The 16,328-nt window shown below is 42.6% G+C and overlaps 1 protein-coding gene across 2 annotated transcripts in view; it reads left to right on the forward strand.

Annotated features, from left to right (window-relative positions):
- The window catches only part of GRIA1 (glutamate ionotropic receptor AMPA type subunit 1), a 301,513-nt gene extending 285,542 nt beyond the window's left edge, over positions 1–15,971 (forward strand). For both annotated transcript variants that reach the window (XM_055325538.1, XM_055325539.1), the window contains exons 15-16: positions 5,271–5,405; positions 13,133–15,971. In XM_055325538.1, coding sequence (XP_055181513.1) covers positions 5,271–5,405; positions 13,133–13,333 — 336 coding nt within the window. In that variant the 3' untranslated portion in view covers positions 13,334–15,971. The remainder of the gene's footprint in view (positions 1–5,270; positions 5,406–13,132) is intronic.
- Positions 15,972–16,328: the final 357 nt, after the last annotated feature.

The raw sequence follows: 16,328 nt of genomic DNA on the forward strand, positions 1-16,328 counted from the left end.
AGTTACTCAGTCACTCACTCACTCACTCACTCACCCTACCCACTATGGGCTTCTGTACTACAGACATCTCCACAAGGCATTCTAAGAGGGATATTGGTGGAGAAAATATCCTTGAGAAAAAGAGATGCAGAAGTCATCTCATCTCCCCCAAACCTTGGAGGCTTCTGGCTCCAGCTAGAACCCTGGTCAGGGTCAGCGCTCCCAGCCTCTGTAAAGCAGCACAGGCAGTGGCCTAGAGAGAACCAGTGACTTCAAGGTAAATCTTCTGGGAGTTATGTGTGCTCCGAGATGACATGTCCAACATACCCAGATCAGAGATTGAATGTGGAAACACCTTAGGTCCTCCCCAGTACTCCTAAACCACACATCCTAAGTCTCCCATCACTGCCCTAAGAGAAGGGACTAGAAGAGAAACAAAGATCTTTCCTTTAAAACTCTTTCTTTGGTGCCATGGGCCAGGAGCATCTCTGGGGCTCCATTTTCCTCCAACATACAAGACCTCTGCTCTCTAATGCATATTCCAGACAGATATTTTGCTCACAATGAAGGCCTCCTATGGGGATGCCTACTTTACCCTCAGACCTAGTACTTCTGTTTTGGAAAATTCCTCACACTCTGGAAGAGGCCTCAGCCTCAGCTGGCCCTTGGGTTCCCCTCCACAACCCATACTGTCTCCTTGAGTTCTCTGCTGCAATTTTGTTCCGAGTCAGGATGTTCCATGGTGCATTGTACAGCAGCCGGTCCCTGAGCACACACTGCTGGAAAGAGCCGCCCCCACAACCCTTACTTTCACAGCATTTGCCTTGCCAATTATTAGTACAATGGGCCAATTCTCATCCTGTGTTGCTCTTGGGGAAAATACTCAGGCTAGGGAACTGGCCTAGATTGGAAATGGAACAGCAGAAGTTGCCAATTAATATGAGTTCCTTTTTTGCATCCCCTAAAGAGGTTAGTCTCTAGAGAGAATTTATAAAAAGCATGATCCCAGGCCCTCTAGGAATTCCTTAGATGCCTCAAATCTCTTGGGGTTGGGGTGAGTGTCAAAGGTTACTTCATCTGACTTTGGTCCACTGCTTGCATCTCTTAGATGACCTCATTGGCTTCTCCCTGAATACATCCATGTTTGAGGTATTCACCACGATCCATGGCAGAGTGTTCCACCTTTGGACAGCTCTGTTGAATCAAAAGGTTTTCCTTTAATGGGACCAAATCCACCTCCCCATAGCTTCCAAACTTTGGTTCTGGCTAGTGAGTGCACCTAGCCAACTGCTGAGTCACTATTCCTAGGAAATAACCGGCCACTCAGGGAAATGGTTCATGGGCTAAAAATCTAAGTTTTGGGAAAGCACAAGGGAAAACCTACTACAGCAGAAAGGCTGGTAGGTGGAAAATGGATTGGACTTTTCTCATGGCCCTGAAAGGAAAGTCAGGTAACAGATTCAGCATGTGAAACACTGCAGGCAGCCCTAAAAGTCCAGCTGTAATGACATCAGAAAAGGTATGGAATCCCAATGGAATGGAAAGAAGAGTAGGAGCCATAGCCTTTGCTTTGTAAGAGTACACAGCCTTAACAGGAGGATAAGAAGGAATGGAAGCAGTTGGAGAAACCTAAGCCTAGTTCCAGATTTAGCAGGACTTGCATGATGGGCAGCACCAGTCTCTGTGGGAGGAACTGGTCTTGTGGCCAAAGGCCTTGGCTTCTCCCTGGAACTTTCTACATCAAGTCTCTCCTGCTCATGCCTGGCTCAAACCTCTTTATGAAGACTCAAGCCAGCCCCACAATCCTGGAAGGGATGTTGGCTCAGAAACACAGAGGGAGTGTGGGACAGTCCCCCATTATGTGGGAAGAGTAAGAAAAAATGTGAAAAAGAAAACATCTCCCTTCCATATAAGGGAGGCAGCAATTCAACACAATAGGTTAAGGGGGACAGATGAAGGTAGGGGGGCTCGTCACCATGACAACAAGCCCAACAATGCTGAAAAATGGATTTTTTAATTTGTTTTTCTTTTCACCTGTCATTCTTCTCAATGCTGTCACTCTCTTCCCTCCCTCCTGGCAGAAGACAAGTTGTGACTTTTTCACTCCCACCAACAAGCTGCCTGGGTTTTGGGAGTACAGCTGCTATGGGATGGGAGGAGAATGGGGTCCTCCAGAAGGGTGCTCAGAAGACTCAGGTTCTATCTTTCTCCTCTTCATGGTAATAGCTGGGAAGTTTATAGCTTGCCCAGGAAACATCAACATAGCTGTTTATACAGAAGTCCATAGCTGTTTTTACACATCCTCTTGTATGGACACTGTGGGCCAGAGAAGGAATCAGAGCTCCAGTCCTTAAATGGATTTTTAAGCCTGCCCCTGGATATCCCATCATTCTAAGAGTGAGTCTAAGAAACTCAGTAATGGCAACCAAACGGTAGGTTGCTGTCTTGGGCCTCCTTTGAAAAAACTAAAGTTAGTGTTATCAAAAATCAAATGGTGCCCATAAGGGAAATCATAAAACCTTGCCTAAATGTAAACTCCTCAACTATGTGAGCTAAGAAGACAGCAATAGCAGCCTTTCATTCCATATCTCATCAAAGTATGCCAGCTTTAGGCAGCTGTACTAAATCTAAGTTTGCTTTCTGGTATTGGTAGTGATAGAGCCCAGGTGCCCCCTTGATTCCAGAGGACTTCCCTCATCCCTGCTACTGCAGAATTGTGTTAGCATAAGAAAGATGAGTGGCACTGTGAGTCCTGCAAGAGGTGGGAGTCTCCTTACCATCCGGCTACCCTATCCGTGTGGGATGTGTCCCCCAACATATTTACACTGCCATCTCTGTAAGCCAGAGACCTTCAGAAATAAAAGATGCTCTCCACCTCCAGACACAGTGAAGCACTCGGTCACTGGATGTTCCTTCTCCTTCTTCTTCATTTACATAGAATATGCCCCTCTCCCTACTTTCATATGAAGATCTGGCCCTACTTCCTTCCCAGGTATACCAGAAATAGACACCCCACCTTCTATGGCCAAGGAGGTAGATGCTTTTTCAGGGTTTCTTGAAGATAGCAACAACAACAACAACAAAAAAGATGCTACCACTCCCTTATCCTTGAAGGCAATCCTCAACCGAGGTAAACTTGAAAAGACCATGAGGAAGAAAACAGAAATAATGTTGGCGACCAAGGAGGCAAGTTTCATTTCAGCTTTGAAAGGCTGATCGGTGTGTCAAGACAGCAGGACCATTTCTTTCCTCCCAGATTCTTGTGTACCACCTTCCCCCAGACCTGTTCCCTATCCACTCCTTCTGAGCATCACTGTCAACCACTCTTTTTTAAGGTGTGAAGTGGTAACACATTAACATGCCTCTCCACCACACTCCTAGCCCTGTCCACACAGAAGAGTCAGGTTGGTTTTTCTGTTCCACACAGAAGAGTTTTATTGGAACTTCTACTAACCATAAATCCTCTAAGGACTCTGAAGAATTACTCTCCAGAAGCAGAATTACAGACCTCCTAAACACCAAACAGGGAGACATTTTGAGTGTTCTGAAAAATAATGCCAAGTGGGAATTTACTTGTTCAGCCAACTCTTCAACCAAGCACCAAACTCATTTTTGCACATATCCCTTATCAGGCCATTATACCAGAACAGGAGAAATTCTACCCCTTGGAATAATCATTTCCACTGCTTCCAAAGCCAGAATATGCCTTGCCAAGTGTAACCCATATTCAAGAGCCATCTGCTTTAGCAATACAGGAAGCCACCAAAGGGGTGTGCTTTAGATAATCCTACAGCTCTGCTAGCCAAGGCTGCTTCTAGGGAGGGAAGGCATACTGCTATTTGCCAGCTGTGGTCCCCAGGCTCAGCCCTGCTGAATCCTGTACAATGCACCAAGTAGAACTAGGGCAGAGCCCACTGACTTAGTCAATAGCAAATCCCTTCCCACATATATAGATTCTAATAGGCAGATGTCAAAGAAGTCCCTAGGGCAAGACATTTCACCCTTTGTGTGACTTGCCTCTCTCCCTATCTGGAAAAGAGCCCATGCAGAGATGTAAAAGCTATATCCTATCCAGTGCCACCAACTAACCAACCATGGTGTGTGTATCTGTGCCAGCTGAGGCATGCATTTCATTTTAATTTGATGAGAAACTTGTTGTACCTGAACAAACAATATAAACAAAGATGTTAGAGCCACCATGACATCTGGGGATGAGTATTCTCCCAAGATTTAAAGATGTTCACTTGCCTGTGTCAAGAATTTTATTGAGTAGTTTCCCCTGTCTCTGAGCATTACACCCACCATGGCCACCAGTTTCTTTCAGTTGTTCTTACCACCTGGTAACAGGCCCCAGTCTCCTCAGTCTCCCAGTTTTGAACCCAACTGGAGATAAAAGAATGCAGGGATAGTCTTACCAGACTGATGGTCTTTCTCAGGCTCCATAAAGTGAGCTCTGTCAACCCACTATTGGAGATAGGTACTGTCCCCTGGCCCTAGTAATTAAGCACTCTGTCCACATTAGAACCAGTGTAAGATCTTTTATCACAGGCAGTAGAGATTTCTAAATTCAGCTACCTGCATCTGCCTATAACGTCTCTTAGCAAACACCTCCAACAGAAAAATGATACCAATTAAGCATAATCATTAGGATTTAATAGAGCCATTTTTCTATCTCAGGACTGTTTTACTGTTTCAAGCCCCCCAGTTTCCTTTGTCCCTAAACTGGGGCTCAGATCAGTATGTTAAAGGTATACATTGGTTGGTCTTTATTACATGTACAGTGGCTCCCTTATTAAACTGAAATTAAAGGCACATTGAGGGAAAAGATCATTTTAAATGCCAACTTAGAAAAACACTAGGAGACACAAACAACAAGCAAGGCTGAGGCTCTCTTTGCACAACAGAGGGGTCAGGGACAAGAACTGAGCTGAAAAGGAAGGTACATTTTTTCTGAAAGAATAGGGTAAGCTCAAGGATGCAGGTTTTGATAGAAGCTGCCTTGAATTTCTTGTGGTGTCTCTTGCCCCAGAACAGGCATTGAGGAGGGTGGGAAATGCAATTATAAATTAAACACAATCAAGGATGCTTTGGGATATTGTTACACACAAACACTTTTCCTAGGAATATTCAGCACTCTATCAATGAATAAAAAGCCTCTCTAACTATTTTAAAGGTTAAAAAGGGCAATGGGGTTGAGCGTATGTGTGTAAAAATGCTACTGCTTAGATGCTCTCTAGCCTTTTGGCTCACTTTGCTCTTTCCCCTCCCCCCTTCCCTCCTCCTCTTCCTAGGACAAGACGAGTGCTCTGAGCCTCAGCAATGTGGCAGGCGTGTTCTACATCCTGATCGGAGGACTTGGACTAGCCATGCTGGTTGCCTTAATTGAGTTCTGCTACAAATCCCGTAGCGAATCCAAGCGGATGAAGGTGGCATCGTCTCCCCAGGCCTTTTTCCTACCTTGTTCTGTGATATAGCTGGGTTTCCTGGGAGTCTTTGTATTAGAAAGGGTGGCAAATGATAAGAGGTTGAGGTCAATTTGAGGCAAGGGGCAGTAAGCTGTGATGAGAAAGGTGACAAGAAAGGAGACGGCTATGAGAAAGGAAGGAAGATGAGGTGTGTCAGGGTAAAGATAGGTCTGGGAAACAACTGCATCAGCCAGAGATGGGGTGGTGAGATTAAAACAGAAGTTTATATGGGTAGTCAACATAATGTGAGGCAAGAGTGGTCATTAGAAAAGTAGATTCTCCCTGAGGCTGCATTAACAGAAGTATAGCTCCCAAAATAGGGAAGAAGTTGTCTACCATCTACAAAATAGATAATCTTGCCATGCTTGGTGAGTTAGGTCTTTTCTTAGCCACTGTACTGTGAGATAGATTTCAGAAAAGAGGATCATGCAGAGAGGATAAGCAGATCAGCTAGATGACCCCAAACCACATCAAAAACAGCTGATGGTAAATAACGAGAGAAGAGAATTATGGAGGATATGAAGGCTTTTTATAAAAATATGAAGACTTAAAAAAATATATGAAGGCCTTTCAGGTGGAAAAAATATAGATTAGTTCTGTCGGGTCCCCAAGTGTACAACAAGAACTAATGACTAAAAGCTATGGAGAACAGATGTTAACACAGTGAGATCTACTTTTCTTTCAAAGCTACCACAAAATGGGATGGACTATTCCAATAAATAGCAAGCATCCCATCCCTGGAGGTATACAAGTAGAGGATGGGTTAACTCTTGGGGAGCGTATAGATTCTAGTACTCAAAGAGAGTTCGGAATAAATGACTTTCAAGACCCCTCACATTTCATCATTTAGTTTCAATATGAAAATATTTATGCAAGTGTGAATTATGTGAGCAACACCACAAGCAAGACATCATGATGGGACAGAGAGGACTGAGATGCAATCTATGACCTTCAGCACCTTCAACAACAACAACAAAAAAAATTGCCAGAAAAATTACTCAGTGAAGCAACTTATAGATAGGAAGGCTGATAGGAATACAGAGGAGGTTGGAATTAGAGAAGGCTTCTGGGACAAGACAAAAATTAAGAGGAAGGATGAGTGGGACTCAGACCAACAAAAGTGGAGAAACATAGTCACTCTGAGCAATGTAACCTAGGCTGTGATGTTGGCTTGACTAGACTAAGAAGATTCATTGGTAGGATTTGTTCTCCTAGAACATGCCCTAAGAAGCCCAGATAAGCTCAGTACACCCACTGTAGAGTTTTGACCACAGCCTCCCGCCTAGCCTCTCCCTGCCTTGAGCCAACAGCCCTACACATATCCAGGGTCGCTCTTGGAGAAGACATTGCTGGACATTTGCTTCCCCTGTTTGGAAACTCTGTATTCAGTTCTGTACACAGAGAGTGGGAGTTGGAGGAGGAGGGCCTTCTGTCCTGGCATTCAGACCTTCTGTCCTGGCATTCAGCATTTCCACATCATGGCTCCAGCCTACTTTCCCCTCCCAAGCAATCTGCTCTCCTTACATACTACGTACTCTAGCCACCCACTTCATGCTTCCCACCCCTGTGCCTTAATGCAGAATAATCTCTCTCCCTGTCTTCTGCCCATAGGGCCCATTTCAAAGGCGATGGAACTAAGAAACAATAAGAAGGAATAATTAAGAGATGGTTGTATGATGGTATTTAGCGAGGGGACCTAGGAGCACATCACTCCTACCCTTAACCAGCTCATCAACTACCAGGTCTTCTCAGAAAGGACAAAGCAGAGCAAAAGCATAGGCCTCAGATCTAAAACCCAGGTAGAACTCCCAAGAAGCTTGGCAAATACAAGGTCTCCTAGAACCTAAACAAAGATTTCTTGCCTATTCTATTCAAAACATAAATCTAAAAATTCTCCTATCTTACTTTCCAAAGTATGAAAAGGCAAAGAGTGGAACAGAAAAAGAGCTAGGTTGAACTACAACCTTTACAACTCCCTAAAACCTTCCATGTGGACCATGACCCAAACCGAGGACCCAGGATTAGCCCAGTACATATCACAGGAGCGCCCCCTCACTGCTCCCCCAGAACACAGTGCAGTGTGGTGGTCTAAAGGACAGGCTCAAAAAATTAAATAAATAAATAAATAAATAAATAAATAAATAAATAAATAAATGACAGGCTTTAGAGACTGAGTATCTGAGCATAAACCCTGCCTGCTCCATTTGTTAACTATATAATTTGGGACAAGTTCCAGTAGCTTTCTGACCCTCATTTTCTGTAAAATGGGGCTAATGGCAGTACATATCTCATAAAATTGTCATGTGAAAAATTGATATAAAGGGACTGGCAAAATGCTTGGGTCATGATGAGCTCTCAATAAATAACAATACTAACAATGATAACTAGAATATATAATATTTTCTGTTAATAACCAGCTACAGTCTTTTTCAGACTTTTCTTTTATTGCCACTCCTACCTGTCCTAGGTTTTTTTGAGCTATATAGATTGTGAGTTCCTTAAGGTAAGAAGCTATTCCTAATTTCTCTTTGGACATTTCACACACATAGGGTAATTATTAGTAAAATTAATGTAGAATTGTACCCAGAAGAGAAAACTCTCCTGAAGCTGAGGTGACGCATGGGGGAGAGCTGATATTTGGGTAAGAACATACAACCACCAAAACTACCCAGCCTGAAAGCACAGACAACCTCATGCAAACTGGTTCTGGCCCCTCTGTGCTCATAAAATCTGATGAGAGCAGGCATCGACCAAGCATGAGGTGCCTAGACTTCTGGTCCTTCCTATGAGATTACCATGTCCAACCAATCATGGTCACTGTCAGGTAATAGTACCGGGATGGTTAAAGACTGAGATCCTCTTAAAACTTGACAGTTGACTTTCACCACTGAAATCACAACATTCAGATCAAGACAAGAATACTTAGAGGAGGCCACTGAGTCAGGTCATAACTTCTTGGAGACATCCGTACCCTTCCATTGACAAAGATGCTGAATTTCTCAGAAGCCAACACCAGGATCTCTTAGAATCATTCATCCAAGATCTTCCACCACAATCTTTTATAATTAATTCCATTGGTTGGTACAACTTCTGCCCAATTCACCAAGGCTCCTAATAGAATTTTTAATCTTCCAACTGCAGAAAAGATACTTCTACTGTCTTTATTAATCAGCCCAACTCCTAATTTTTGAAGATCCATCAACATCTCTCTAGTCCAAAGGAGAAAAGTAGAATACCATCCACCTGCCTCTCAGACTTCACAGCTTTACAATTTTCCTTATTTTTCTGTAATTAGCTTTCCCCAGAGGCAGTTAGCTTTTTACAGACATGGCCTCCACCACATGCAGAGGCCCATGTTGACAGTGTCATGGGCCTTTGGTGAGAACCTTCCCTCTTGTTCCTTATCTTGATCACAGTGTTGGGTGAACTTTTAAGGCCTTCAATCCCTACACATGGTTCAGAGCCAGCCCCCAATTTCTCAACAGTAGTCAAGGAGCCCTTCCCCACTGTTCATGGATGAGAGAAGGAGGAAAGGAAGGGGGTAGAAAAGAGGAAGAAGGAAGGAAGGGAAGGAGACATCTTTTTAGTAACCTCCATGTTCAAAGTGCTTTACATACATTTTCGTTGTTGTGCTTGAAGTTCTACAGATGAAGAAATAGGGGTTTGGAGAAGCGAAGTAGCTTATCCTAGCAAGGTCACACAAGATAGGAGCTGGAGAAATAGAAATTGGACTTCCAATGCAGGAATAGATCATTCTGAGCACCTACCATGTGTCTCCTGCAGCGGTAGCCACAGTGCATAGACAAATAAGATGGAATCCTATCCTTAGGCTTTTCTGAGGGAGTTGTTGAGGCCATCTATGATAGATAATCTTTTGCTTGTGTATTGTCGAGTCCCTTTAGCTTTTGACATGTCACATGAGCAAGACACACAGCAGGTGTCACGGGGACAATGGGAAGGCACCCTGGTGGTATTTCTTCCACAAAGATATACTGAGCATCATTGTAAGCTAAGCATTGCTCAGCACTGAGGACACAGGAACAAATCAGATCTAGCTTCTATTCTCAGGAAGCTACAAGTATTATGGGAAGACAGAAAATAAGCAAATATTTACAGTTCAATGAGTGTTTGAAGAAAAATGCTGGTGCTGTCAAGTCCTGATCAGGGAATAAGAGCTGAGACAGGTCACAGGGGTTTCTTTGAGAAACACACCAGCTGACTTGAAATGTGGAAGGAATTAACCAGGGGGAAAGAGTTGCCTACAAAGGATACACATGTGTTAGCAACCCAAAGACCAGAACTTTTGCCCAGAAATGTGAAGAAGTCTAGGTGACCAGGACACAGGAAGACTGCTGGAAGAAAACACATGAGAGCTGGGGACTCAGGGAGGGACTTCAGACAACCACACTATTAAGGTAGAATCTAAATGGTCATATAGTAGCAAAAATATATAGCCTAAGACACACTCCAGATTGAAGTCTCAGATCCTCTGTGCCACTCCTCTGCCTGGGGAAACAGACCAGAGTTGAGTCCTTGGCTGGTATTAAATATAACCAGGGTCTTTATTATTGCCCACTTTGTTCCCTGTGGAAAATAATTGTATGTATGACATGAGCTATGGTTAAGCCACAGCAGCTGAGGCTTTGCACATTTTTTTGGAATTATCAAACAGCGGAGAGACTTGGTAATGCAAAGGTGCATCCTCCACAGCATGCGGTCACTCTGACTCTTAGCACACATACTAGTAGGAGGTCATCACTGAGATTTGAGCTTTTATTAGAGTGTTCCAGGATGTGTGAAGGCTGGGGAAACTATTCTTGGAAAAGCAAGTGGCTGAGAAGTTTAGGATATAATCACAGTTAGAGAAATGAGACTCTGAAAAGAGGCAACTTGTGGGGGTTTTGACTTTGGACTTTTCACTCATGCTTTTCTCCCTGAACATCAGCTTCAAACACATCTGTAAGGATGAGCTTTAAGAATGGCTGGTATATCAAGGCTGATAAGGGAGAACTGCACTTCCCAAAGGTACAGTTAGGAGGTCATCCACTTTGACATTAGGTGACAGATAACTACAACCTTAAGTCAGCCAATCATAAGTCCTTAGTTTCTCTGTAAAGCGAAGAATATAAACTAGATCAGTGTATTTCAACCTTGCTTGCATATTAGAATCACCTGAAGAGTTTTCAAAAATCGAGATGTCCAGGCCACACACCACACCTAATAAATTAACATCTTGGAGGGTATGTCTTGGGCATCAGTGGTTTTTTCCCAAAACTCCCCAGATAACTGCAGTGTGCAGTCAAATTCAGAACTAATGATCTAGTCATTTTTAGCACAGCTTTCCATTCCCTAGTTTTGACTCTATTCACCTCTTCTCCTGAAAACCCATAAATGTATTAGAAAGAAGGCAGTAAGAAGGCTGCACTCACTATCAATAGGAGTATGAAGTCATTGACCTTGGAGAAGCTCTCAGCTTCCTGAAAAACTACTTCCAAGTGGTGTGAACATTGAAGGTTTTAGCTACATGCCCTGCTAAGTTATCTCAGACTTCGGTAGGCACCAATATTGATTATGCCACCAATCTTCTCCTTTAAGATAAATTCATCAAATACCACCTTCAATGGAATGTTATAGGAATATGTGAGGCCTTTTAAAAATCAAAGACCAGGATGATCTTTATAAACTTTAAACTTTATTTTTTAATTACTGGGATGTGGCAGAGAAAAATCATAGAAGATAAACATTCCAAGCTAATCCATAGAAGGTTCCATACTTCACACACACACACACACACACACACACACACACACACACAAATAAGCTTAAGTGAGAACAAGTAACTATTAATTCCTTGGGTTTTCTTTTCACATTTCCCCTTTAGAGCATCACAGTCATATTTATTTGGCCTTCACTTAGAAGAATGCAATCGAGGTCACACTTCCTCTTAAGTGGAGGACAATCAAAACAATGTAAATAAACCAAGTCTGGAGGTTTGAGGAGGAAGCAGAACCAATATGGGTAGAGTATCCTTTGGGGCAAGTTTGTCTGAATAAGGGATTTTAAAAAGAACAAACACCTAAAAGCATTATCAGAATCACCAGTAATAAGACTCTCAGCATAGTATACTAGAAACAATTAGGTCAAACTCCTGTTTATGTCTTTTGGCCACCAGGGATTGACTGACTTCTCTGATGGTTAAAATCATGGCAATATGCAGAGGAGAAAGCTCATAAACTCTTTAAGGAGGGTCCTAGATGGCTGGCTTTTGTTAAAAGACAAATTTAAGAATATCTATTAAGCATTTAACTATATGCTGGACACTATGGGAGATAGCTACAGATGGTAAGAAATGAACCTAGCCCTCCTCCAGACAGCTCTCTTAAAGAACACAAAACCTACATACCAGAAGCAGAGCCATTACGAAAGCATGTATAATGTAGGAGTACTAGGCTGGGCCATAGGGGTGGTGGGGGAAAATACTTACTGGTACAATCTAGGATGGCTTCAAGAAGGAGAGAACAGAATGAGCCTTGAAGAATTGGTAGTATTGGTCTTGTCTCAGAAAACTCTCAACTCATAGATAATTCTGCTTTATGTTGATTCCCAAGAAACCAACCCTCACTTCAAAAATTCTATGAGTATCTCTTAATGGTAAGTTAGAAATGAGAAGAAAGGAGAAGAGTTTGGATTTCATGTCATGAAGCTTCTATCTCCAAAGGAACTCAGAACAGAACGCTTCCTCTTATCTAAAAAGATATGATTCTAATTTCAGGTTGTGGTCTTGAATATTCCACCTCACCCATCTGATCCCAGGGTGATCACTGGAATCCTTTTCATACCTAAAATTCTAATATTTTGGAAATCACAAGCTTAGTAGCACTGATTTGATGTGTCAGTCTGGAAGTCAGGTTATATGTGCTGATGGGAAGAAGGTGACATGCAGATAATGATCTGTGGAATGTATTCTCATTTTCTTTAGCACATGCTTCTTTCCAATTACATTTTTACAATTATTCAAATAAGTCCTACATTCCCATAATACATGCTACTAGAGGTAGGATAGGATTTTTCCTGAAGTAAATCAAAGGTAATTTTAAATTTTAACTCAACAATAACACACTCCTTTAAAAAAATTTTTTTAAATAATTTTTTAAAAAAATAATTTTTCATGCAGTAGCACTGTTCTTGCTAATAAAAGTCTGCAGGTGCACAGATAATCACATTTTATAAACATGGAGATTTAAAAAGTCTAGAGAGGTAAGGAGTTATACACAAGGTCAAATAACTAGTTGATGTCAAAACCAGAACTAAAATTAAAAGTTTCCCAAATCCCTTTCCACAACTTTTCCACTTGGTCATGTTGCTACATTTATTATCATTAATACTACCAGGGAAATACTTCATTTTCAGAAATCACAAAATGCATAAAAGCTAGAAAGGATCTAGTGATCACCCAGTCCAACACACCTCATTGCATAGAGAGAACAAGAAGTCCAAAGAGATCAGATTTGTTCAGATCCTCACAGCAGTTTTGTGAGTTTGCAGGAAGCCAAGGTTAGCATTCCAGAAAAGGAAAAAAGTTGGATGGGGAAGATATGTGGGGTGAGATTTTAAGGCCAGCATTGACTCATTCTCCTTGCCAATCACTGCCAAGGACCTGGGGAAGAACCCCCGGTCCTCCTGAAAAGGGTTTCTGTTTGATCCCACAGCAATCCATCAATGAAGCCATACGGACATCGACGCTCCCACGTAACAGTGGGGCAGGAACCAGCGGTGGCGGTAGTGGAGAAAACGGCCGGGTAGTCAGCCACGACTTCCCCAAGTCCATGCAGTCAATTCCCTGCATGAGCCACAGTTCAGGGATGCCCTTGGGAGCCACGGGATTGTAACTGGAGCGGACGGAGACCCCTTGGGGAGCATGCTCAAGCTCCCCCAGTTCCATCCCAAACCCTTCAGTGCCAAAAACAATAAAATGAAACGCAACCGCCACCAACCACCATGACCACAAGGAAGATGATTCAACAGATTTTCCTGAAGAATTGAAAAATCATTTTGCCGTCCCTTTTCCTTTTTTGATGTTCTTTCACATTTTTCCATTTGCTAAGTGAGGATGATAAACAACACTGCACTGCAATAAGGGGAGAATACCCTGTCTAATAGAGCCTGTGTCTCTGAAATGGAGTTACAGGAACATTAATGAGGAAACTGTACTGTTTTCTTTTATTCGGTTGCTAATGTCTTAGTGTGTGCAATATTTTTTTTTTCTTACTAACATCCATGGTTTGCAGGTTCTGTTAGGCCCCTTCCTTCTCCTGGCTTCTTACTTCCAACTCCCTACCCATGTCTCTTCAGTTTTCAGATTGGAGATTACAAGCAAGCAAAAGGAAAAAAGCAACCTTCAAACTAAGTCACCATTGGAGCTCTCTCAGTTACCCTCCATTCCTTGGCCCCAAGCCATGGATGAGGACGGATGTTGTTGGAGGAGTAGACTGCCTTCCCCCAGAAAGGGCGCTTCCTAGGCACTGAAGTAGCTGAGAATATGTGTGATAAGCAATTCAGGCCAAGGGGGGTGGAAAGGGCAAAGGCAGGTAGGTGTGCAGTCAAAGAAGGACTCAAGAAGCTATTACTGGAGGCTCAGAGAAAGCTTCCTTTAATGAGTAACAGCCATCCCATAGGCTTTAGGTGGAATGGTATGTGTCCTCACAGAGTCAACCTCAGTGCTAAGAAATATGTCTTTCTGCTATGCTCAAGCCCAAAGGCACTGTGGCTGAATTGGCCTCCTGAACCAAGTACAGCCTTGGGAATAGCTGACAGCCAGGAAGATATTGCCCATGATTCTCACTTTTCATTTGCTTGACATCTGAGCAGGAACCCCACTGTGGAGTAGACTCTCTTTGGAGCCTCTGATACAGGGGAAAAGGCTATGCAAACTAAGTACAAAAGAAAAGGATGGAAGAATTTTGGAAGAGAAAGCATCATGGAAACCCACAAACAAGAGAACCTTTCATGATGCGTCCTGTCCTAGGATTAAGAAACCAAATATGAAGCTTAGGGTTTTGCTGACCTGGAGAACTTGGATTTTTATGTCCATTTAAAAGTGTTTTTTTTTTTTTTTAAGCATGTGGCCAGGTAATATGCTGTCACTTTAGAAAGTAAAATGCCCAAGGATGAATAACTTTAAGGAAGATAGGGAGATGAATTAAGTTGGTAATGACATTGGGGTACCTTCAGATCTGACCCCAATTTCTAACCTAAGAAGGCTGGCCTTCCCCCTGGCTAACTCAGAATGAGGATGTATTATTCCAATGACCAGACTCATATGCCCATGATTGTGACTATAAAGTTGAACTAAAGCAAGATTGGAGAAGTGACAGGGTTCATGGAGAGAAGCCCAGGGTGACTACAACTTTAGTTGGGAGCAGGGTTCCTGGCATATAGCTTTTGTGGAGATCCCAGCTCTCATTCTTGGTGCAATTGGCTTCCAGCTGTCCAGCAGCCACTCTCCTAGGTGCATGATTCAGTGCGTGCCATGTGTCTTTAGCTTTTATTGATAACCATGTTCTGGCTTGTTTCCTTACCCCCTACTTCTATCCAGTCTTCTCTGCTGGGGGTTATCATTAGCAACTGAAAAACTAAAGTTTTGGGAGCCTACCAACAAGTAGGTTCAGCATGATTGGCTTCATCTGTGGATCCTCTCAGTGGATACCCACCATCTCTATGTCTCTCCCATTCTCCTATTACCAGCCGTAGCAAAGAACCATCCCCAAATCAAACTCTTCACCCTTTCAACTCAAGTGCTGTCCAATCAAGTGCTGTCCAATCTCTCACGTGTCAATGTGGGCATGGTACGTGGAGCAGGACCATCAAGATGGATTTTTACTTTTCACTATTGCCAGCTGATATCCTCCCCATCCTCTTCTGCCCTCCCACCGGATTTTTTTCAGCCCTTAGCCTACCACTACAGAATCTGTTATGACCCACCATTGGGGAGTGCATTTCAGAGCAGGTGGAACTAACCCTCTTACTATCAATATGCTTCAAAGACCTTTTGCCTTTGGTAAGATGCCTCTCCAGCCACTGAGCTCACCAGTAACATGATCTGAGTGGGAGAGATCATCTAAGCTAACAATGAGGGTCTACGTTGTGTGGGGGTCCAAGACTCCAGAGGAAGATGCTTTTTATCAATGGAGGGGTGACGGGGAAAACAAAAGCAAGAAAAAAAGTTAACTTGTATTATGTATTTTTACTACACTTTTCTTAAAAATAGAGCAATGGGAAAACTCTGAAAGAGATTGACATTTTTCTCAACAGGAATCCATACTTAACAGTTCTGGCTTTCATTAAATTTTGCTCTTTGGTACCTGGGCCTTTTATTTAACATCTATATTTGTTTTAATTCTCTTAGCAGATGTGTGAAAGGATTTTTGCTTGATCAAACACTAAATATTTTTTTGGTTCTGTTTTTCTTTCAAGTAGCCAGGGGTTTTTTCTTTTGGTATTTGCATAAAATGAAAATATCACCGAGAATTAAATCACTGTGGATCCATTACCTACTTTTCATATTTGTCCATTCCATTTTTGTGCCATTTCTGAAGTCAGAGCTCTAGAGGTTATGTTATTTCCTTTTGCTAAACCTAGGACTAGTACATTTTTAATGGTAATCATCATTCCTGATTCACGAACAGCTCTCAAGTCATTTCAGCTGAACTAGTTCACACGGAGTTATTCATTCAAATAGGATAACCAAAGGTGGGGGGGGGGGCAGGGAGAGCATGTGATAATGGTTTTCAAAGGCCACAGTTCCAACTAAATTGGGGGCAGGGTCTGACATACAATGGTCACAATACTAGAGAACTGGATGGCTCACAGGATTGGTCTTCCAGA

This window comes from Nyctereutes procyonoides, unplaced genomic scaffold (assembly GCF_905146905.1).
Source record: "Nyctereutes procyonoides isolate TBG_1078 unplaced genomic scaffold, NYPRO_anot_genome, whole genome shotgun sequence".
NCBI lineage: Eukaryota > Metazoa > Chordata > Mammalia > Carnivora > Canidae > Nyctereutes > Nyctereutes procyonoides.